The sequence below is a fragment of the Rhinatrema bivittatum genome, chromosome 9 (assembly GCF_901001135.1).
Source record: "Rhinatrema bivittatum chromosome 9, aRhiBiv1.1, whole genome shotgun sequence".
NCBI lineage: Eukaryota > Metazoa > Chordata > Amphibia > Gymnophiona > Rhinatrematidae > Rhinatrema > Rhinatrema bivittatum.
The window spans coordinates 50239201-50264881 of record NC_042623.1 but is presented as its reverse complement, the minus strand read 5'-3'; the positions used below and the strand labels follow the sequence as shown (position 1 = coordinate 50264881).

At 43.5% G+C, this 25681-nt stretch overlaps 1 protein-coding gene across 1 annotated transcript; it reads left to right on the top strand.

Annotated features, from left to right (window-relative positions):
- Positions 1 to 15087: 15087 nt before the first annotated feature.
- LOC115099306 (potassium voltage-gated channel subfamily D member 2-like) lies at positions 15088 to 19261 on the top strand. Its single transcript, XM_029616874.1, has 2 exons — positions 15088 to 15395; positions 16341 to 19261. Exons 1-2 carry the CDS (start codon positions 15172 to 15174, stop codon positions 16516 to 16518), a joined length of 402 nt encoding a protein of 133 aa, XP_029472734.1. The 5' UTR covers positions 15088 to 15171; the 3' UTR covers positions 16519 to 19261.
- The last annotated feature ends 6420 nt before the right edge of the window (positions 19262 to 25681 follow it).

Below are 25681 nucleotides of genomic sequence, written 5' to 3'. Positions count from 1 at the left end.
CTCCAATTTTATCCCTATTACCCCTTCCCTCTTCTATTCCTTTTTCATGCTCCCTGTGGAATGCCTGCTCTATTTCCAACAAGCTTTCCTACATTCATGACCTCTTTCTCTATCATACTCTTCATCTTCTTGCCTTGGCTTTCTCCTGAGAACTCTTCTTCAGTTGCTGCTTTTTGTCATGGAAGTTATCTTTTCTCCCATACACCTCACACAGTGGTAGTGATGATGGACTAATGTTCTCCCCCTCCTGTAGATTTCAACCCCTTCTTCTACCTCATTTCCACTCTTTTTTTATCCTTTGAGGCCCACTCCATCTGCCTGTTCTCCCCACTACCCTTCCAGGCAGCTGTTATCTATCAACCCCCTGATAAATCCCCCACTTCCCTTCTCACCAACTTTGATTCCTGGCTTTCCTTTTTCCTTGAACCATCTTCCCCTTCCATTATTCTTGAAGACATTAATTTCCATGCTGATGATACCTCTGACGCTTAAGCCTCAAAACTCCTTGCCTTTTCAATTGATCTCCAATTCTGCTGTACCACCTCTACTCATAAGTATGGCCATTGCCTTGTTCTAGTTCTTTCTTCCAAATGCTGTGTCTCAGACTTCGCCACCTCAGTTCTTCCCTTCTCAGATCATCATCTGATAATTTCACACTAAACCACACTATCCCACAGTCTCATCCAGTCACCAGCAACACCTTCAGGAATCTTCAGGTTCTCAGCTCTTGTTTCATCTCCACTGACTCATTTTGCCTCTCCAACACTACATTTTCTAAGTCAATTGTCGAGGCAGCTTCTTCCTACAACACTTCCTCCTACATCCCTCTGCTTAGTAGGGATGTGCATGAAAAAAATTTTGATTTTATTATTTGATTTGTTTTTGGGAGATTTTTTTCCCATGAATATTGGTTCTTGGATTGCTTGATTCATTTCATTTCTGTGAAAAAATCAAATAAAGCAATTAAAAAAAAATGAAAACAAATCCTTCCTTCCACCCTCCTGGAAAAATGCCAGGGCCAGGATCTCCCTGGCCTCCACTTACCCTGTTTGGTGGGGGATCCGCAGGTAAGGACTAGGCCAAAACCTTGGGCTTCTGTAGGCCGAGGACACAGTAAGTCGCCATAGCCTTGTCCTTCTCAAGGCCGATGCTGTGGAGCCCGCACCCAGGCCCAATGCCACAATCTGACCCAGGGACAAGGTCCCTATGCCAGAACCTTAGCCCGAGTCCAGGCCTGAAGCTGTAACCCAACCTGGAGACCAGGTACCGACGCTGGAGCCTTGGCCCAGACCCAGGCTCGATGCCATGACCCAATCCAGAGGATGGTTCCCAATACCTCGGCCTAGGCCAGAGCCCGAGCCCAGGCCTAGGCCTGATGCCACAACCCAACCCAGAAGATGGGTCTCGATGCTGGTTCCTTGGCCCAGACCCAGGTCCGACGCTGCAACCTGACCCAGAGGCCCTGGCATCAGGACCCAGCCTTCGGATCAGGTCATGGCATCGAGCCTGGGTTCAGGCTCCGACATAGGCCAAGGCCCAAACGTCAGGATCCAGCATCTGAGTCAGGCCTGGGCTCAGGCTCTGGCCTAGGCCAAGGTCCAAGTGTTGGGACCTGACCTCCAGGTTGGTTTGCAGCATCGGGCCTGAGACCAGGACAAGGCTCCAGCGTTGGGACTCGGCCTTTGGGTCAGGTCACGGCATCAGGCCTGGGTCTGGGCCGTGGCTTAGACCGAGGCCCCAGTATCAGGACCCAGTCTTTGGTCCCCCCCCCCCCCCCCAAGGAAAAAAATGAATTAGCCTTATTTGTCACATTTTTAACTTTTGTTTGAAACGAATACACATGCCTACAGTGCTTAGACACTTCTGTCCCTCCCCTTACCTGTCCTGTAAGGCACACCAAACCCCAGCCTTGGCTCACCTCTAGAATTTGTTTCCTGCTTTTCTCTGCCCACTCTGCTGAACATCTCTGGTTAAAATTTCATGCTCATGCCAACTTCATTCATTTTATATTCATGCTTACCTCCTTCCTGTTTGCTTTTGCACCTGCCAAGCAAGAATACTATATCCATTTAACAAACTGTCTTGCATCCTGCTCTCACTGTCTATTTTGCCACACTCAATACCCTCCTCAAACTTCCTTCTCGTCCTGTCTCCCACGTCACTCTTTGCCCCGATTATGACTGACTACTTCCATGACAACGTTCTCAAAATTAGTATTGAGTTCTCAACCAAGTCACCTTTACCTCCCTCTCCCTCACTTCATTTCTCGACCCTTCCCCTGGAATCTTCCATCCTCTCCTTCTTTTCTGAAATCATAGTATAAGAAACTGCCCATCTTCTCTCCTATAAACTCACTACTTATTCCTCTGACCACATTCCCTCCCAGCTCCTAAACTCTATTTCCCCTGTGGTCATCCCTTTCCTCTGTCAAATCCGCAATTTATCACTTTCCAGTTTCCACTGCTACAGTTCCTGTTATTTTCAAATATTCTGTCTCTGCTCTTCAAAAGCCCTCACTGGATGCTACCTGCCCTGTTAACTATCATCCCATCTCCCTCCTCCCTTTTGCTTCCAAATTACTTGAGGTGCTGTTTGCCTGTGCTGTTTTCATCCTTGATCCACTTCAGTCTGGTTTTTGCTCTCTACATTTCACAGAAATGGCCCTTGTCAAAGTCTCCAATGGCCTGTTTATGGCTAAACCATAGGTCAAGGAGGATGAGAAAAGACCTATCTGCTACATTTGACACGTTGATTGCCTCCTACTCCTTGATAATCTGGCCTCACTTGGATTTCAGGACTTGTCCTGTCTTGGTTCTGTTCTTATCTCTCCCATCGCACTTTTTATGTGTACTCTGATGGATCTTCCTGTACTGGCATCCCACATCAATTGGTGTACCTCAGGGCTCTGTCTAATTCCCATGGTGCTCTGACCTTCTCTCATGGCTTTTAGTACCATCTTTATGCTAACGATTCCCTCTTTATACCAGAAATTTCATCACAAATTCAGTCCCAAATCTCAGCCTGTTTGATTGACATTGCTGCCTGGATGTCCCACCACCACTTTAAACTCAACATGGCCAGGTCAGAACTCTTTATCCCAGCCCAATTCCGCACTTGCCCCTTCCTCTGTTTCTGTGGATAACATTGTAATCTCCCAGTCCCCTTAGCCAACAACCTTGGGGTCATCTATGACTCCTCTCTCGCTTTCTCTACACATATCTAAAACATTGTTAAAATGTGTTGTTTCTTTCTGAATAACATCACCAAAATCTGTCCTTTCCTTTCTGAACATACTACCAGAACCCTTATCAACTCTCTCATTACACTACTGCAGCCTGCTCCTCGCAGGTCTCCCAGTGAATCAGCCGTGTGACATATCTTTCTTCAAAGTCGCTGCTCCCATGTAACCCTTCTCCCTATCCATTGCCACATACTGTTCAAGCTCCTCTTACTCACTTACACAAGCCTTCGCTCTGCAGTTCCTCACTAACTCTCCTCTCTCCCTGATCCCCTCCTTGTGAATTCCACTCATCAAGCCTTATGCCCTGTCTATGCCTCTTCCTCTACCACTAATTTCAACTCCATGCTTTCCAACTGTCTGCATCGCATGCATGAAATAGACTTCTTAATTGGTGCATCATGCTCCCTCTCTTCCCTTATTCCAATTCAGTTTAAAAACCCAATGTTTTTAGACTGCATTTAAATCTTAACCCCTGATTATCCCAATTTCAGCCTTAGAGTTTAACCATTTTCTTAATAAATGAAATTCCCATAGTCTCTTTTGTCCAGTGTGTTTGTATTGCTTAGATTGTAAGCTCTATTGAGCAGGGACGGTCTCTTATATGTTTTTGCACAGCGCTGCATATTTCAAGTAGTGCTATACAAGTGATAAGAGTCGTAGTAGTAATAATAGGAAACAATGCATATGGTTTCCCTTTGAAAACTAGCTACACATGCCCACAGCCATTGCAAACAACTCAGGCTGAGAATTCCATTTGTGACTCAATCATCAAACTGAAATCCTGTCCACTTTGTATAGTAAAGTTCCCATGACACTTCTTGCAAGAAGTGGGATGATTATTTTGGTGTCATAGATAAATTCTAGCACAAGTTGTGCAATCTGAACTGGTGAAATTACCAAACAAAAAGAATCTAACTAGACTTGCAAATCATTGTGTCCTCATTGTTTTATCTATATGTAAGCTTTGAACCTCACTATACAAATACAATAACAATAATAATAGCAATAGTCAAAGAGCCAATTGTAATTGCATAATTTATTATTTTTATTTCCACAGCAGTTCTATTTAATTAAAATGATCAAGTTGTTGTCTGTCAGTTAGATACTGATAAATATCATCTTTCACTGTTGGTAAAATGGTTAATTGGTACTTGTTTTATTTGTGCCCTGAGAGCAACAATAGAAGTTGGAATACAAGCCAGGAATGAGCCACAGACTCTTGAGTCCAAATCGTCTGCGTACGACCACGGGCAAGGCACTTCATGTCCCCGCTGGGCTTTAGGTCACCTAATTGTAACTGGGTAGCAGTAATAGCAATGTTCCTCCACCTCCTCTTTACAAGCTGTTATATGGTTCAGGCAACCTAGTAATCAGCCAGCTTTTCAGATAAATATTATAATTGTAAAGCTGCTTGGGATACTATATGGATGAAAGGTGACTCCATAAGTGCAATTTGCAATTATATAATAACACTTCTAATATGATGTTATCTGCACTCCCTCTGAGAAGGTCTGCTTCATATCTTTGAAAACGTATTTAAGTATCAGCATGACATGTGTGGGAGACCAGGAAAGCTTAATGTATTCCAAACTGTGATGCCCAACAAACTGCGGTCTGAATTTAGCTGGGAGTGATAATTGAAGCACTTTAATTTCTGAATTAGTTAAATTGTACAGTAAATACTGAAATAAGCATCATCCTTGTACCAGATTGAATCTGGCACATTGCAGTTGTTACTTTCAAAAGTATGTCTACAGATTTATGTATAGTCCTAAGGATTTCAGACAAACATCTACAGGAGCCATTTAAACGTAGCAGGCTAAAATAAAAAGGTTCAAATGAAAAAGGAGAGCATGTTGGGGCTGATGTGTCGAGCTTGCGCACTGCAAAGAAGTGCAATTGCAAATTTGTGCCACTGATCCAAATGTATCAAGCAGCACTAAAATAATGAGCCTCAAGTCAATGCATTGGCATAAATAGTTTATAGCACAAAATGTAGCTGCACCATGGCTGGTTGAGAGAGGATCTGTGCAGTTGAGAGGGGAAGGACAGAGGCTGAGAGTCACTTGTTAGTGCTGTTTGTAAACCTGCAGTCAGAAATATGCCAAAAAAATACGAGATTGGCTCTAACATTTATAAAAGATATACCTCACTGTATATAGTAAGCTGTTGTGATTATAAGAGATCAGGGCACATATTTAATGCGGGCAAAAATATAGCAATGACTCATGAAAAAGCCTCACTCCATAAATCATTGATCTCTTCTCATCGAGTGATTCTGTCTTCTGGGGAACAAAAAACCTAAATGCCAGAAATACAATAGACAGAAATACTACCACTATAGTAAAAAAGCATGCCATGTTTTTAAGGTCGCTGCAGGGCAAAAATGCAGCACATAGACATGGTTCAGCTCATTCAAAGAGCACACCCCATGGTGCTAATATACTCTTCACATCACTGGGGTCACCGATGCTTCCTATCCGTCTTCAGCACTTCTTCAGATGTGCTGGTTTTTAATGGAGTGAAGCTCTTTCTGAATTTATTACCAATTTTTGTGTCCATATGAAGGACAGATTTCACTGAGTTACCCAGGTAAGTAAGCACTTACCCAGATAGATTGCCCTGATTGAAAGTCTCACTGAGTGGCTAAAGGTGCACGTGTTTTCACCTTTTAGCCACTTTCCCATGGGTATGTTTAGGTCAGAAGAATAAATGGTGCACAACCATTGACATTTTCAACTTGTATGATTGCTATTTTCCCCCGGTTGGTTGCCCACAGAAATAGAGGTAGACTTTAAAAGCCTTGCTCTCCCAAAAACAGCCACACATGCGCGTAAGTGGGCCACGAGGGAGCAACGCAAATTTTAAATAGCCGGGAAGGATGCACATACATTCATGTACTCGCCTCCAGAAGAAGTAGGTGGAAAAGGGGCAGGGCATGGGCGTTCCAGAGGCAGCGCCAGCACTGACGCACATAACTCTTTATAGATCTGAACCTGATATTCAATGGATGCACCATTGCAAGGGGGCGCTTTGATTTGGGGGTGAGTTTTCAGGAGGTGGGTTGGGGTTTGGGGGTGGTGTTACAGAAATATTCAAGGGTATTCATTGTAAAATTGACATCATTAAAGAATTTTAGCCCTTAAAAATGCTTAAAATTCTAACAAGAGGAGTTGATTTGTACACTGCAGTTTCTGCTAGCCACATTGTACAAATCAACACCTTTTTATCACTCATAAGGATGGGAGATTGGAAAGATGGAGATTCAAATGTTGGGAGAAAGGAATCTACTACTCTTAGGATGCCTTGCCCATCTGCGCTACCAGTGCAAGCTTGGGGGAGGTAAGACCATATCAGGACCTAGTGCTGAGGAAAACATTCACAGACAGAAAGGAAAAATTCCACGAGGAATGTATGGACATGAAGCATATGGTGCCAAGTGATTAAGCTGAAATGTCTTCAGTAAATGTAAGTTGGAACACCCAGTCCAAGTGTTCTGTCTGGTTTCGTAGCACCTGCACTTATTTGTACTACACCTGTTGAGAGAGAGACACCCCTAGATAAGCTTCACCCCTGCACCTCGGGCCATGGAGATTTGCTTCCCCCACCCCCATTCAGAGAATCTACCCCCCTGGGCTGTAGAGACTGTGGGAAGGTTGGAGGACTTAGTTCCAGGACTGTCACCAGTGCTTCCTGGATATCATAGAAGAAAGTTAGAAAATTTCAGTTTCTTGCCCCAATCACCTAGGCACTCTGGGTGAGATACAAGAAAATCTACAGAATAAAACTTAAACAAACAAATCAAATAAAAGATGCAACATTGAAAAAAGATTTTTTTAAAACAATAACTAATTCAAAACAGCATGAAATTGTGGTGGTGTAATGTACACATACACTTTTGGCCCAGGTACATTGTAGTCAGTTTTCAAAGGCAAGCAACACAGGTTATTCCTCTTTGAAAATTGGAAGCCACAAAATATGCAAGCTAAAACTCCCTGCATACTTTCTATCTGCTATTTGTGCAGGCAGTGGAAGGTAGGTCCCTAAATTGGCCTGGTTGAAAATTAACCTAGGTGTGGCCAGAGCACAGAAAGCATGTTAGGCACTTAGTTCTGAATTTCAGAACTTAGTACCTATCTATGGTGCCCAATTTTAGGTGCAAATATAGCTGGCCTAAATCTAGATGCTCTTCCTTTTCCAAAAGCCACCAATCCCTTCCCACCAATGATCATTGGATCCTATTGTTCAGGCTGTGTGAATGTGGGATTTCTGGCACTGTGCTGAGCTGGTTTACATCATATCTTTCAGAGCGAACCCATAGAGAAACCATTGATTCACATTATTCTCAGTGGTGACCCATTACAACTGGGGTCCCTCAAGGCTCGGCTCTATCTGCTGTGCTCTTTAATATAATAATATTATATATATATATATAATTATTATATTAAAGGCATCTAGGTCAAGTGGTCAAGGGTCAAGGCATCTAGCTATGCTAGATGCCTTGACCCTTGACCACATCCTCAGGCAACAAATTCCATAGCTTAATTGTGCATTTAGTGAAAAAATACTTTCTCCAATTTGTTTCAAATTAGTTTCATGGAGTATCTGCTAGGCCTTGCACTATCTGAAAGAGTAAAATAAACATTGAAAGCCCTTCTTCCCATTAAAAATGAAGTTATTAAACCACAAACAAGCTATCTTTAACTGCAGTGTATTAATTAGCTAAAGAGCAATGTGTAGTAGAGAAAAGTGTGCATGTGTATGGCAGCAGATAATGGACTGGAGGAAGTCAGGTGAAGGAAGAAGAGCACCAAGAAACATGAATGGGTGTACAGTATTTTAAATCCCTGCCCCCTCCATTACCTGGTTTTAATGCATTGGATTGTTGCAGTTAGCAAAGTATGACATTTGTTTGTAGTTTTACCATGGAATCGTTGTAGGTGACGATAGCTTTTATTATATCGAACAAAACAAAGTGGTAGACTACATGAGCTTTTGAGACCACATAGGTCTCTTTTTCAGATGTGCCTACAAGACTGAAAGAAATAGCATTTATATCTAAAGAGGTCAAGATAAAAAAGGGGTTGGGGACAGTGCCAAATGTGTGGTCAAAAAGCCACATGCCATCCCTAGTCTCAAAACCTTATCTACCTGAAATCTCTTTTTTTTTTTTTATTTGTCTAATAAAAGATTTCTCATAGGACAAGCAGGATGGTAGTCCTCACAGATGGGTGACATCACAGGGTAAAGCCCAATCATGGAAAACTTCTGTCAAAGTTTCCAGAACTTTGATTGGCCCCTACTGGGCATGCCCAGCATGGCACTAACCCTGCAGCCAGCAGGGGTCCCCCTTCAGTCTTCTTTTTTCCGCGCAGCAGTAGCCTCGCGGTTAAGGAGCTCTGCAGAGATTCCTGACAGGAATTTTCCTCACGGAATTACTAAAAGTTATTTTGCCCCACAGAGGTCCCTCCTCTAACATTTTCAAGCCGCAGTACGCCGGTAAGTTTTTACTCGTTTTCCGTCGATTATTGTCGAGTTTGGCCCTCGCGGCCTACTGGCCGTCGACCGTACCGCAGCTAAATTGTTTTCCATGGCCATGGCATCGGGGTTCCGTCGGTGCCTGGACTGTAATCACACCATGTCCATCACAGACCCCCATAAAGTCTGTGTAATGTGTCTTGGACGAGAGCACGATGTCTTGACCTGCACCAAATGTGCCCTAATGACACCAAAAGATCGCAAGGCCAGAATGGAGAAGATGGAACTTCTCTTCCGTGCTCAAACCCCGACTCTGTCCATTGCATCGACGTCATCAGAACCGGCACCGTCAACTTTGCGCCAGCATCTTTCATCGGCCGGTGACCGTCCAGCATCGACGACGTCTCGGCCTTCGACACCCTCTAGTCCCCCTCAGGTCTGAGGGGATCATAGAGACAAACATCGCCACCGGCATAGAAAGTCTTGGACCATCGAGGGAGCGAAATCATCAACCTCGCCATCGTCCGAGCTGCCGTCGAAGAAACCCTGTCCAGAAAAGGCACCAACCTTTTAGGCGACCAGGTCACCGAGGCAACCCTCCCCCGATAGGGCATCGGGAGCCGCGACTCCGTCTTTAATGGTGGTCCCTCCAGCTATGCCTCTGCCTCTTTCTTCTGTTCTGGAGCCGGGGCTGCTTGCTCCAAGTCTCTGAAAAGAACTGGACCGGATGGTTCAGGAGGCCATCGACAAGGCGATGCAATGACTCCAGGTTCCTCTGGCACTGACACCAGTACCAACTGCGGAACCGATCACAGACCCGATTGCGGCAGCGTTGGCACCACTGCTCTCCAGGATGGAAGCACTCATAGCCGCTTTTCCACTGATGGACCCTGAGTCACCGATGGCGCTGGTGCCCTCCTCACTCACTCTATCATCGGGAGGAGAAACACTGTTTCGCATCCCTCCTTCGGGAGTTCTGCCTTAGCCATCCATGCCGATACGTCCATCACCACCGATCCAACCATCGGTGCCGATACGTCTGTCGGCGCCACCGAGCCATCCATCGATGCTCTCGATACCTGCGCCGGTGCCTTCGATGCCTTCATTGGTGCCTTCGATTATTCCTTCGATTCCTTCGGAGCCTAGACCAGGACCTTCAGGTATCCCACCATCCTGTCCACCTCTACATCCTAGAGGGGAAGGTGCTGATCCCTATGATACCTGGACTGATGATTCCTCACCAGACACCAATGATTTGCCTTCACCACCTTCACCCACTGAAAGTAGGAAGCGTTCTCCTCCAGAGGACCTTTCCTTTATAAATTTTGTGAAGGAAATGTCTGAATTGGTTCCCTTCCAATTACAGACTGAACAGGATGATAAGCATCAGATGATGGAGTTGCTCCAATTCCTGGATGCTCCCAAGGTAATAACCTCCATCCCTATCCACCAGGTTCTTCTGGATCTCCTGAAGAAGAACTGGGAACATCCTGGCTCCATTGCTCCAGTCCACAGAAAACCTGACACTACCTATTTGGTGCTGTCAGCTCCGGGCTTTCAGAAACCACAACTGGATCACCAATCTGTAGTGGTAGAATCAGCTCAGAAGAGAGCAAAGAGGTCAAAGCCTCATACTTCCTTTCCCCCTGGAAAGGAACAGAAGTTTCTAGATGCCATTGGCCGCCAGGTCTACCAAGGCTCAATGCTCATCTCCCGAATTGCCGCTTATCAACTCTATGACCAATGTAATAGTGTCATTTTCAAGCAGATATAAGACTTGACAGACTCCCTGCCTCAGCAATTTCAAGATCAGTGCCAAACCCTAGTAAACAAGGGTTTTGAGGCAGGCAAGCATGAGATCAGATCATCTTATGATATCTTTGATACTGCTACAAGGGTATCTGCAGCTGCTATTTCGGCGAGGAGGTGGGCCTGGCTTAAGTCTTCTGACCTTCACCCTGAGGTACAAGACAGGTTATCCGACCTGCCCTGTGTAGGAGATAATCTGTTTGGCGAACAGATTCAACGGACGGTGGCGGAACTTAAGGACCATCATGAGACCCTAAGACAGCTCTCTCTGATGCCTTCTGACTATTCTAAACATCCCTTCAGAAAGGACTCTAAAAAGTCATTCTTCCGCCCGAAGAAGTCATACCCACCCCCAACCAGATCCCGTGCCACGAGACCCTTTCAAAAAGCAGAGTCTCGTCAAACACATAAACAAAAACCGCAAGCAGCTCCTCAGCCAGGGCCTGCTTCAGGTTTTTGACTTCCACCTAGAGAGCAGCAGCCAGCTTCCATTGCCTCATATACCAGTGGGGGGTCGATTGTGCCACTTCCACAACATATGGCACTCAATCACCTCAGACCAATGGCTACTAGCGATAATTGCTCAGGGTTACCATCTGAATTTTCTCTCCGTGCCACCGGACTCCCCACCTCTACCGACGTGGAGAACATCCGATCACTCCATCCATCTGGATCAAGAGGTCTCCCTCCTTCTCCAGTCCAAGGCAATAGAACCCGTACCCTACTCTCAGCAAGGCCTAGGATTCTATTCCCGGTACTTTCTAATCCCCAAAAAATCAGGAGGCATTCGTCCTATTCTGGAACTACGGGCCCTCAACAAGTACCTCCAGTGAGAGAAATTCAAAATGGTAACCTTAGGCTCGCTTCTTCCTCTTCTACAAAGAGGAGACTGGCTCTGCTCTCTGGACCTCCAGGACGCATACACTCATATTGCGATAACTCCATCTCATCGCAAATACCTGAGGTTTCTAATTGGCACCCAAGCATTATCAATACTGAGTGCTTCCATTCGGCCTAGCATCTACGCCTTCCTCAGGACCCAAGATGTTCACATCTACCCCTATCTAGACGACTGGTTAATAAGTCTTCCATTCAGCAAGGTGCTCTGTCGTCCCTCAATCTAACTTTACACACTCTAATTTCATTAGATTTCTCGTCAACTACGACAAATCCTACTTAGTCCCATCTCAAACCTTTCATTCATTGGGGCAGACTTGGACACCTTGCAGGCAAAGGCTTTCCTGCCTCGACAGCGAGCCCTCACTCGCTTGTCTCTTGCACACCAGCTGCAGTCTTAGCACTCCACGACTGCACACCACTTTCTCATCCTCCTAGGACACATGGTGTCCTCAGTTCAGGTCACACCAATGACCCGTTTAGCCATGAGAGTCAAGCAGTGGGCTCTACGGTCTCAATGGACTCAAAGCATTCAGCTCTTGTCGACCATTGTCCACGTAACCGACTCACTCCGTCAGTCTCTAGCCTGGTGGAAAAATCAGATCAATCTCCTCTGAGGCTTGCCCTTTCGGGCTCCAGACCCTCAATTAATTCTCACCACCGATGCTTCCAACCTCGGATGGGGAGCCCATGTGGCCAATCTGCAGACACAAGGCTCTTGGTCTCCAGAGGAAGCCAAACACCAAATAAATTTCCTGGAGCTTCGAGCAATCAGATATGCTCTCAGGGCATTTCAGGATCACCTCTCAAATCAAGTTATCCTGATCCAGATGGACAACCAGGTGGCCATGTGGTACATCAACAAACAGGGAGGCACGGGCTCCTTCCTTCTGTGTCAGGAAGCTGCACAGATATGGGCGGAAGCTCTCTCCCATTCGATGTACCTCAGGGCCACCTACTTGCCGGGAGTGGACAATGTGTTGGCAGACAAACTGAGTCGCATCTTTCAACCGCACGAGTGGTCTCTCAACCCCTCATAGCGAACTCCATCTTCCAACAATGGGGATATCCTCAGATAGACCTCTTTGCGTCTCCTCAAAATCGCAAAGTTGAGAACTTCTGCTCTCTCATTCGCAGCAAACACTCTCAGCCCAGAGACGCATTCTCCCTCTCGTGGGCAACCGGTCTACTCTACGCATTCCCTCCACTTCCTCTTCTCTCGAAGACTCTTATGAACTTACATCAGGACAAGGGAACCATGATCCTGATAGCACCTCACTGGCCACGCCAAGTGTGGTTTCCAATACTGCAGGATCTCTCCGTTCGCAGGCACATTCCCTTGGGAAAGGACCCTCTTCTGATCACGCAGAACGACGGGTGCCTACGCCACCCCAATCTTCAAGCTTTGTCCCTGATGGCATGGATGTTGAAAGGTTAATCCTTCAGCCACTTAACCTTTCTGAACCAGTTTCCCGTGTCTTGATTGCTTCACGGAAGCCTTCCACGAGAAAAGCTTATTCTTACAAATGGAACAGGTTCACGTCATGGTGCTCTTCTCAGTCCCTTGACCCCTTTTACCAGTCCAATCACGAAGTTTTTGGACTAACTCTGGCATTTATAAGAGTCAAGTCTAAAAACTTCTTCCATCAGGATGCATGTCAGTGCGGTAGCCGCCTTCCATAAAGGTATCAGGGATGTTCCTATATCAGTACAACCCCTTGTAACACATTTTCTAAAAGGCTTGCTTCATCTCAAGCCTCCACTGCGTCCTCTGGCCCCTTCTTGGGACCTTAACCTGGTTTTGGGTCGCCTCATGAAACCACCATTCGTGCCTCTTCACTCCTGTGAACTTCGCTATCTCACATGGAAAGTAATTTTCCTTTTGGCAATCACTTCAGCTCGCAGAGTTCGTGAATTACAGGCCCTAGTTACCTATCCGCCTTACACTATACTTCTGCAGGACCTGGCAGTACTCCGCACTCACCCTAAATTCTTACCCAAGGTAGTTTCGGATTTTCATCTAAATCAATCCATCATACTACCTACCTTTTTTCCCAGGCCCCATTCCAACCCAGGAGAGCAGACTCTGCATACCCTTGACTGTAAACAGGCTCTAGCATTCTACCTAGACCATACAGCTGCCCACAGGAAAAGTACTCAATTGTTCGTCTCTTTCCATCCTAATAAATTAGGACAACCTGTGGGTAAGCAGACTCTCTCCTCCTGGTTAGCGGACTGCATATCCTTTTGCTATCGGCAAGCGGGCATTCCATTTCAAGACAGTGTTAAGGAACACTCTGTGAGGGCCATGGTGACCTCAGTAGCACACCTACGATCAGTGCCGCTTTCTGACATTTGCAGGGTTGCCACCTGGAATTCTCTCCACACTTTCGCAGCCCACTATTGCTTGGACTAAGCCGGAAGACAAGATTCCATCTTCGGCCAGTCTGTCCTTCATAACCTGTTTACAACGTGACATACCTACACCCTTCCATCTGCCCGTTAGGGTTCAGGATGCCCTTGACCAAATTATATTCTAGTCCTAGTGCCTTGCGCACCTGGATAAGTTTGGTGCATTTCTCGGACATCCTCAGCTCGGTACTCACCCATATGTGAGGACTACCATCCTGCTTGTCCTGTGAGAAAGCAAATGTTGCTTACCTGTAACAGGTGTTCTCACAGACAGCAGGATGTTAGTCCTCACGAAACCCGCCCGCCGCCCCGCAGTATTGGGTTTGTTATGTTTCTTATTTTATTTTTTGGCACTGCCTATAGCTTTTAAACAAGACTGAAGGGAGACCCCTGCTGGCTGCAGGGTTGGTGCCATGCTGGGCATGCTCAGTAGGGGCCAGTCAAAGTTCTGGAAACTGTGAAAGAAGTTTTCCATGATTGGGCTCCATCCTGTGATGTCACCCATATGTGAGGACTAAAATCCTGCTGTCCTGTGAGAACACCTGTTACAGGTAAGCAACATTTACTATCACAAGCTAAAAAGATTGTGTTTTGTTTTGTTTATTTTTTTTCGGGTCACTGGCTATTACAGCTCTGCACTAGTTTTAACATGAATAGCAAATTATATAATAAATATACATCAAAATCTCAGCAAAATTTGTTTGTGCGTCTGGAAGGCATTTGTACTTGCTACAGAAGACCAAAAAAGTGATTTTTTCAAACAAACTAACAATGCTAACTTTTCATGTATACCATATAGACATTCTGTGATGTCTTATTTTCAAATCATTCCTGGTCATTGCTATTTCAAGACAGTGCTTTGCTGATATGTACTAATATTAAAATCATATTCTTATCTAAACCTGGCTAAACCAGTTTCCAGTGGACATTGAAAGAATATGGTCAGCAGAGCCAGATACAACAGGAAGTTGTCATTAGTATCCAGAATAAGAAAAACGATGTTCACAAGAGCATCTATTTAACATTTTGTAAGATTTCTCACATTAAAAATGTTTGCTTTTTATTTTTACTAATGATTTCTACATAGAATGAAAAGTGTTAAGTTTGATTGAGATTTTACACTTTTAAATGTGCTTTCAACCCAGAAAATAGTTAAAAATTTCAAATTTTTCTGTATTATTTTCTTTACAATACATGTCTAAATACACATTTGTACACTACAGGAAGTTCTGGAGGAAAATTTCTATTGTGAAATGGTAAAACCTTTCATGTATTCTGTTTAAAACTTTCCATGTGTTATTCCCATTCAGAATCATGAGTTTGTGGATGAACAAATGTACGAAGAGAGCTGCATGGAGGTGACTACAACAAATCGTCCTTCAAGCCATAGCCCCTCGCTCTCCTCTCAGCAAGGTGTCACCAGTTCTTGCTGCTCACGACGAAACAAAAAGAATTTCCGGATCTCCAATCCCAATGTGACAGGCAGCCATCCAGGAAGTGTTCAGGAACTCAGCACTATCCAGATCCGATGCATGGAAAGAACACCTTTATCCAACAGGTACATGACTGCTAGTGGTAATATCTCTCTGGAAGAACGATTAGTGCAGGGGTGGAAAGTCTTCCCCCGTAGGTCCCTACTGTAATTCACCCCCAACTAAAAGTCACCACTATCTGAGTTAAGGGCTAGCACTCCCAGTTCAGTTCCTAGAGGGTAGATATTAACATCACTAAAAGCTATTTGTTTTACAGTAGAGCTCATCATCTATTCCAAAATTCTTAATTTGATCTATCAGCACTTTCCTGCATGTCGTGAGCTCTCTGGTTTTGATAGATCCCTGTGTTATTCGATTTTCTATTGAGGCGATTAACATCTATACTTCTCTTCCAGTTGTAGGGTATGTTATAAACACCTATAAATCATTCGATCATATGAAAATTGCTGCTGTTTTTTCATTTCTTGCGGGTGGAACTAGTGTAACATACATGCCTGTGTTATACTTTTGCTGTCGTGTATGCTAGTGCCGTGGAATAGATTTGTTGTAACATTTACCAATGTTGGAATATATTACAGCAAGTCATAAGTTGATTTCTACTCAGATTATTTGAAATTCATATAGCAAAAGTGCTAATCATATAAGTTACACCCCAGCAATACTAAACAAATGTATCACAAATACATAAAACAAAATAAAAACTATATAGCTAGTTCAGTGGCGCTGCATTTCAAGCACCCCAACTTCATATCTTTCATCCAACAGGATTGTCAGAATTTGGGCACAGATGGAAGACTGATACATGCATGTAGTTTGGCTAATTTCTACTAATACAAAAGGAGCCCAAAGTGACTCAGATGACACTTCCCTCTCTGTCTTCATTCAGCTGTGGGATATAGATAGCCTGGGACAACTGCCAGGGGAAAGCAGAAGGTAGACAACATGGGGAAGATGCCAGAAAGAGAGTGTTCTAACCACAGGCATTATTCTGTTCACTTATTCTCTTCTAGCCGATCCAGTTTAAATGCCAAAGTGGAAGAGAGCATCAAACTAAACTGTGAGCAGCCTTACGTCACTACAGCAATAATAAGCATACCAACGCCCCCAGTAACAACACCTGAAGAAGATGATAGACCAGATTCTCCGGACTACTCACAAAGAAACATTGTACGAGTGTCTGCTTTATAAAACAGTTAGAACAATGACCACACATATAAGCTGAGACCAAGCGCTATACAGGGTTCTGAAGAGAAGACTACAAGGGAGTAAAGCCCATTACCAGTATCCCTTGAGCAGCAGCATAAAGGGTTCTACAGAAATAGATCTTTTATGATTCAAGGTTTGAACAATGGAAAAGGGACGACCACGTCTAGGAAATGATGGAACCATTACACATGGAAAGCCTCTATAAGCTACTTGACAATACATGAGCACAATGAAATATCTCCCATTGTTGCTTCTTCTACCGTGAGAACTCTTTTTTTTATATAGAACAAAAACTTTATTCCAGTTGAAAATGCAACACATAACTGGAAAAGAAATTTTGATATTTTTTTCCTGTTAATAACCATGAACGTAACAGAGAAAAAACAAGTATATTTAAAAGTGCATATGAAATATATTTATACAGATCTCAAAATAATAAAACCACAGTGCATGCTGACATTCTTTTGAGTGGTGATCAGTCTATTTATGTTTTTAAGTTGAGGCATGGTAAGTTCTTACTGTAGAAAGGGGCCTGTCTGTGCAGTTACAGCAATTGGATTCGTGATGGTCTTCAAGAATTATACAGATAACTTCCTATCTAACAATGCAGCATTTGTTACGGGAAGAATAAGTGGTACCTTTTCTTATGTTCATGTATTTCAGTATTTATTATTTTCAGTGAATGTACCTCCTTGATTCTGTTTCAACTGCAATAATTCATTGTATACTTGTTGCATCAGGAACGAGGATTTTGTTATCTTCAAAGCAGTTTAAAACTTCTCTGTTTCAGAACAGGCAGTATTGCAAATAATCTGTTATGCAAAACACTTCCACAACAGGCTTCCCTTTCAGTGAGCCCTTTTTATCTCTCCATTGGTCTAGCAGTACACATGTTCCTTTCCTGTGTTTGCTTCGGAATCTAAATGGTCCCCCTGACTTAATGTTACTATCTTCTGTGATATATTTCCTATTGTTATATTTTCTCAGACAAATCCGGTGTATGTTCACTCCTGATCTCTCTGTTATGCAATTTTGATTAAAAGGAAGAAGTGTTTGGTTCCCAGTTAGCACTTAATCTGAACTTCCATGGTGATGTGGAATTTCACGGTATTGGATGCAGTCTGACAAAGTAACAGAAGACATTACTGAATTGTTTGCTTCCAGTGATTATTTTTTAACAGCAGTTGCCTGGTGGGCCCTGTAGCTTACAGTATTTCACTCTTTAGGTCTGGTACAATTGTATTTTTTCAGAAAACATTATTGTCCACCATGGAAATTACAACTGTGCTTCATAAACCATAAACTAAACATTTTTATTCTGTTCTCTGTTTCATCTCACTAAGGAATTCTAGCGAAAAAAAGATTTCTGTAAAGTTTTTTTTTTTAATTTTTTAATAAAAGCCAAGAATGTTCTTTGAGGTTTAACCTGCAAACTGGCATTCATGGAAAAGACTCCTGTAAAGTGGCAAGCAGCATGCCTGTCTCTTGCATAGGAATTTAGAGGGGCCTAAAGTGAATTTAAATTAAAGAAAAATCATTTGTGCACCGGTATGAAAAAGAAATGCAGGCTCAGGACGCTCAAAATCTGCATCTGGCACAAAACGAACCAGCGAATTCCCGCTGCTAGCATCCGTTGCGTTGGGAGAGACTATGTCATTCTTTCAGGCTGAATCAGAATGTAAATGTTCTTTGTTTCTGAGAGTGCCAGCTTCACTTGGGGCCTGTTTCTAAAATGACACCCCTGCAGCTTGGTTGCTAACCTTTCAGTTTTACAGGTATAGACTAACAAGATTTTGTTGTTTGTTTTTTTTGTTGCGACAAATGCAGGTTTGAAGGCTGCCCCAGGTTTAACTTTATAGCAAGAGTTACTTCATTATATCACCTGATGCTTTTTAACAAAGTACAATAGGAACTGGATTTCAGATTCCTGAAAATTATGGCTTTTCGCAATGCTTAATTTTCATTCCTAGAGCAAGAAACTCCAATAACACAATACTTGTAGTTAAAGAGCAGCTAATTATAAGATTTGCTTTTCTTAATACAATTTAGGGATAAGATTTTGAAGTACAACAGTCTTGCTCTTCTATTCCAGCATATCATTTGCTCCAATTGCCTAATTTATTCTGAATTAAAATAACTTTTTTTGGTGTTTTAGGTGATTTAAATGCTGTTTTGGTAGTGGATGACTGGTGACGACTGTGCAAAGTGCAACTATACTGTAAATGAAGTGTAATTATTCCTGTGTAGCATAAAAAACAAAGGTTGTTAATTTTTGGCGATTTTGTTGGAAATTCTTGTATCATATTTCAGAGGTCAGCATAGTGTGTGTGCTAGGCTGAACAAATAGACATCCAAGGAATATTTCAGTAAAACATCTGCATGCTTTAATGGAACAACTTGCTTCTACAGTAAGTAAATTGCAGTTCATAGAGCACTGCTTGCTGTCTAATTGCAGGCTGTAATAACTGTGGGTGTTACGAATCTCTACAGCAGATTCCACCAAACGTTCCAATGCAAGGCTACAGCATCTCTGCTGTCAAACATAAAAATGCAGCACATGAATGTTTGGTTGAAATGTTTTCCATTCACATTCAAAAGCTGAAAACTGTGAGCAGTCCCAAAGTAGTTTGCAACTCTTTTGGTTTAAGTAAAATTCCATTTTTTATGAGCATGACTTGGAAATTACTGTATAATTTGACTAAAACTGTCTTTGAACCACATGAAACCCTGCAATCAGTTTTATAAATAAAAATACATCTAGGTGAGACTCAAATGTGTGCTTGAGTGATTATGAATATATGGGTACAACAATGAATTTCAAGGTATTTATGCATCATGAGAAGATGTGAGCTATAAATGCGATTTTTGAGCAGTGTTCACGGCACTATATCATAGGCAGTGCCGGCAGCACTGCCTCTTATATATTGGGGATTGGGGAAAGTGCCACACACTCCCTTTTCCCCACAGCAATAACCAATCAGCTAACGTTAATGTTTCTAGAACTCATATTTCTCTTTCTATATTTTATAATTTGATAATTATTCATTGAGAAAGTTGCCATGAAACCTGTCAACAAGGATTGCTACATGAAGAATGCACTCATGGTAATAAAATGTGAGTGAATATTAGATGGGGGCGATTCTCTAGAGGGGTCTCTGTTTTTGATATGTTGCAATTGATGGCTCTACTGAGGTGTTTTTCATTTTGTGTCAAAAATAATTCTTTAAATAAATCAGCGCCGCCCTGGTCACCTGCCCCAGAAGACTACCATTGTGCCAGGGGCGGTGGGAACTGAATCTGCAGCACGATGTGATTAAGGCCAGGGGATCCTGCAGTGGAGCCACAGGGATTCTGAAGCAGAAAATACTAAGCAAAGACAGGGAGCCCCCACCTCCAGGCTCCCTAATGGAATATTTGGGAGTGGGGTCATTAGCTCCAAAGTACCCCCACCACCAAGCAGTAACCAGGCAATGGAGAAAGATGTGGTTTTCTGTAAACTGCAGTACTAAGACTTGCAATTTGGGGTATTTTTATTTTGCCTCTGTGACTCATATTTCTCTTACTATGTTTCATATTTTGATAATTATTCAGTGAAAAAGTTATTATTAAATCTGTCCAGAAGGATTGCTACATAAAGCATGCACACACAGTGATACAATTTTAGTAAATATTATTAGATGGGCTAGAGCTGTCTTTTTTTCATTTTTTGATATGCTGTGTTTGTGAGTTCTAGGAAGTATTTTTCATTTTGGGTCATGCATGTCTTAAAAATAATCATGGATTTGAAACTTTACAGTCTGGCCAGTAATTTAAGGATTGTCCGGGATTAGCTCTTAAATGAATCCTCCTATGTAAATATCTTAGCAGAAAAGGCATTGGTGGCCCCTTTGGATTTGAGATTCGTGCTGCAGACCACTACGGACAAACTTACCACATCTCCCATCTTAAAGGCTTTGATTTCTCCAATTAGATATGCCTGGACCCACCTTACCAAACTACTGTCGCTACCACACTTATGTGCTTACTTTAGACCTATGGTGGTAATTTGGATTTTACTCCTGGCTCACACATGGCAGGGTTCCGATTGTGGGTTTCTAAAGGTATTACTTACTTAGGGCATGTCCTAGATGAAGCGGGGAAACTTCTTTCGCTTCAATACTTGTCTATACACTATGGTCTACCTGCTTTTCAACAATTTTCATATTTACAACTCCAGCATTATATTAACTCTTTACCTGCCTCATCCAAACAATCAATGGTATTTCACATCCTTGAGGTATTACATTTTTCCCAAAAATAAGCCCTAACCAGAAAATAAGCCCTAGCATGATTTTTGAGGATGCTCAAAATATAAGCCCTACTCCAAAAATAAGCCCTAGTTACAGTTCATAAAAAAGTCAATTTAAATAGTGTCCAGGCAGCTATATATGTAAAAAAGTAAAATCAATTTGCAATAGAATGCAGCAGGACAGATAGATCCTTCCAGAGCCGGTGCAAGGGCAAGGAGTAGCCACATGGTGCCGCAAGCGCCTATCCCGCTCATGGCAAAGAGAAATAGAGACTGTGTGCTTCTCAGGGCGTTGCTCGTGGCCCTGAGAAGCACACAGTCTCTATTTCTCTTTGCCACGAGCAGCGCCCTGAGAAGCACACAGTCTCTATTTCTCTTTGCCATGAGTGGGATAGGCCCCGCTTGCAGCACCATGTGGCTGCTCTTCGGCGCCCCCTGCGGCTCGGCGCCCTGGCATCACTCCACTCCCGAGCCCATTATATTAGAGTGTTGTGACTACTTCCTGTCATCAGGGGGAGCCAACTGCTACACTTGGCTGCAGTGGAACACGGCCTTCAGCGATGTGAACTGTCTCTAAGAAGATCGACACACTTTTAAGCTGGAAGATGCTGAAGTTATTAAACGTGCACTTGCATTCAAGTCCTTTCTTGATGGCATTGACTTTTCTAAATTTCATCTTTCCAACATGATTGCTATGGATGAAATTGCAGTGTTTATGGACCAAGGATCTCAAATGACAATTGATCATCAGGGTGCCTCCTCAATCTACATTCCCTCCACTGGTTATGAAAGTGCACGTGTTACCTGTATTTTGGCAATTCGTCTGGATGGAAATAAAGCCCCACCCCTAATCATTACTAAGGGCAAGAAGGATAAGATTGAACGTGCTTCAGGCATTTATAGTCTTGAAACTGAAAAAGCCTGGTGCACACAAGCAGTTATAAGGAAGTGGCTCGATTTAATGCTTCCGCTTGTTTTGCGAGGCGGGCAAAGAGGTCTGCTAGTCTGGGACTTAGCCAGCACACACCACGCTAAAGACATGAAGCACTTCCTTCAAGAGAGAAAAATAGAGCAAATAATGATTCCCTCAGGAATGACTGCCTATCTCCAGACTCTTGATATTGCAATAAACAAGCCATTCAAGGACTATTTGCGCATGGAAATTAATGACTACATTAAAAATAGAATGGAGAGAAATCAGCATGGAAACTTTGTGAGGCCTAGATTGCAAGAGGTTGTTTTTGGGTGAAGAATTAATGGGATAAAATCACAGACAGTTGCGTTGTCAATGCGCTACAAGGACAAGAGGTGCTCATTTAAGGAAAGCGCTATTGCTAGACATGAGAAATTGGGGCCAATGGTTCTAAAGGAAATAGACTCACAAGAAAATCATGAAAGAATTCAGGATTTGGGGAGTTATGATGATGTTCCAGAATGTGATGACATGACTAAGGGCCTCATTTTCTAAAGTATCGCAGGCCTGCGATACTTTAGAAGATGAGGGGCGGGGGGAGCCGAAACGGGGGGGGGGGGCGGGCCTGCGCTAGCCAGCAGCGATCGCACCGTCGCAGTGCGATCGCTGCCGGTTTCACACCTAATAGCACCACCGCAGGAGGTGTAGCTATTGGGAGCGAAATAGACAGCGAAAAGGCACTTACCTTTTCGCTGTCCGAGGCGGCGGCGCAGAGTCGGCCCCGGTGACGCCCCGACTCCTCCTCTTCAGGGGCCGGCTCTGCCCCGACTCTGCCCCCATCCTGGTATCGCACGCGATAAGGCACCTTTCGCACGCAGCTTGGAAAATGAGGCCCTATATTTGAATAAAGAGAGTGGAGGAGTAGCCTAGTGGTTAGAGCAGTGGACTACAAACAAGGAGACCATGGTTCGTGTCCCACTCTTGCTCCATGTAATCTTGGGAAAATTACTTTACCCTCCATTGCCTCAGGTATAAACTTAGATTATAAGCCCTCTGGGGATAGGGAAATATCTACAGTACCTGAATGTAATCCACTTAAAAGTGCAGAATATAAATTTAAATAAATACATGTTGATTTTTTGTCCAAGAATAAATGTAGATTGTTGTTCATGGAAAAATAAGACATCACCTGAAAATAAGCCCTAATGAATCTTTTAGAGCAAAAATTAGTATAAGACCCTTTCTTATTTTCAGGGAAACAGGGTATTTGCTTTGGATAAAGAGCAATGCCCGTCATTACAGACACTTGTACTTTATTGGAAGGGAGATGAAATAAAGAAAGCCCAAATGTAGTCTCAGTGGCCCTACTCAAGTCCTGCTTTCAGCAGATTTCAGGTGTATCGTCTAACATGTATTACCGAGAAACATAGAAACGACGGCAGAAGAAGACCGAATGGCCCATCCAGTCTGCCCAGCAAGCTTCACACATTTTTTCTCTCATACTTATCTGTTTCTCTTAGCTCTTTGTTCTATTCCCCTTCCACCCCCACCATTAATGTAGAGAGCAGTGATGGAGCTGCATCCAAGTGAAATATCTAGCTTGATTAGTTAGGGGTAGTAGGGGTAGTAACCACCGCAATAAGCAAGCTACACCCATGCTTATTTGTTTTACCTAGACTATGTTGTACAGCCCTTGTTGGTTGTTTTTCCTTCTCCCCTGCCGTTGAAGCAGGGAGCTATGCTGGATATGCGTGAAGTATCAGGTTTTTTTTTCTCCCCTGCCGTTGAAGCAGAGAGCCATGCTGGATATGCATTGAAAGTGAAGTATCAGGCACATTTGGTTTGGGGTAGTAACCGCCGTAACAAGCCAGCTACTCCTCGCTTTGTGATTGTGAATCCTTTTTTTCTTCACCCCTGTCGCTGAAGCTATGCAGGATATGCGTGAAGCATCAGTTTTTTTTGGGGGGGGGGGGTTTCCCCTGCTGTTGAAGCAGAGAGCTATGCTGGAAATGTGTGATGTATCAGTCTTTCTCCCATGCCGTTGAAGCAGAGAGCCATGCTGGATATGCATGGAAAGTGAAGTATCAGGCACATTTGGTTTGGGGTAGTAACCGCCGTAAAAAGCCAGCTACTGCAATATAAACTTCTTTTGTGAGCATATGTTTCTAATACCGTAGCATTTCATGCAAAGATTCTATCATCAGCAACATTTATTTATTTTATTTAACACTTTTCTATACCGACCTTCATGGTAGAGACCATATCAGATCATGATCAGAACATGTGGGAAACGTGGATTGGCAGTAGGTACTCTTTTACATTTATTTTGGGAATGTCCGCCTATTAAACGCTTTTGGGTCCAAATCATCAAATATATAGCAGATGTTTTGGATATCTCTCTCACACCCATGCTTCAATTAATACCTTTTGACTGTATCCTACATCTGTTGGTGAGAGGGAGGAGACCTCGCCTATTTCTTAAAAAAGCGAGTTATGTGGGGGAAAAATTAATCCTTTTGCATTGGCAGGGTTCAGAAGTTCCAACATATTGGGCATGGAGGAACCATTTCCACCGAATGATGTCGATGGACAATATGACTGTCGGTCAATCTTCGCTACTTAGACGGAAGTTTTTACGGATATGGGAGCCGTATATACAAACATTGCCTCACCGATCCAGGAGCTTGATATTAAATAACTGACTTGCTAGAGTAATAATGGGATGTCTAGTCGAACACAGTGTTGTTGGTTTGAGGGTGGTGTTGTCTTTAAAGGGGGCAGGGGGGGGGTAAGGGGAGGGGAGGGATGTAGACAGGAGTTTGCTGCTGGGGGGAAAGTTTGGAAAAGATTATTTGCACAATGTTATTATTTCAAAATTGTTTGATGCAGAAGAGTGCTTGTATCTGCAGTTACCCGTACCTGTTATTTGCGTGCAAATAATAATAAAATTGTTTGACATTAAAAATAAGCATAGGGGTTGGGGTTTCTGGCTAAAAAGTTCCACCACCACTGCCCTCCCCACCCCCCCAGCAATAATCAGGCAACATAGAAAGAACAGGGGGGCTGTAAACTGTAGTACTAAGGGCTTACAATGTGGGGTATTTTGGTTTATGTTGCCATGATTCATTTCTCTTTCTATATTTCATATTTTGATAATTATTCAGTAAGAAAGTTATTAAACCTGTCAACAAGGACTGTTACATGAAGAATGCCCACTCAGTGATAACATTTTGATGAATATTTGATGGGGCAATTCTTTTTTTCCCCATTTTGTTAGGTTGTGTTTGATGGGTTTTATGACACATACACAAATGTACAGACATACCCACTCTCAGGCTCCTCCTATAAAAACAGGCACACCCAGGGCCTCCTCTTCAGTCACCTCCAGACCCCATCTTCATCTGACGTGGGATGGGTGCTGTGGGGGCCCTCTCCTTCTTTGGCCACTGCAGAATGGGCTCCTGTGGGGGGCCCTCTCCCTCTTTGGCTGCCACGGGTTGGGAACCATGCAGGCCATCCTGACTGCCTCTACAGCCACTGTAGGATGGAGCCCTGCAGCGACCAGCAAAGTAAGATGTTTCATATACTGTCAGTGTCATTTATGGAGCGGTTCTGTACGTTTCTAGATGTTTTCTATTAATTTACTTTTGGGCCGATTCAGTTTGCTGCGCTCAGCCGAGCGCACCTTTAGCCCCTGTTTGGCCGCGCGCTTTCCACGCGCTATTTTTACCCCTTTGCCAGGCGATACTTTCTGTATCGTGCGGTAATAACTAATAGGCCCATCAACATGCATTTGCGTGTTGCGGGCGCTATTAGTTTCATGGGGGGGGTTGGCCGCATGTTTTCCACACACTATTTTTACCCCTTAATTTCGGCCGGCACCAGGAAAATGTACAGAAAAGCATTTTTTCTGCTTTTCTGTACACCCTCCAACTTAATATCAT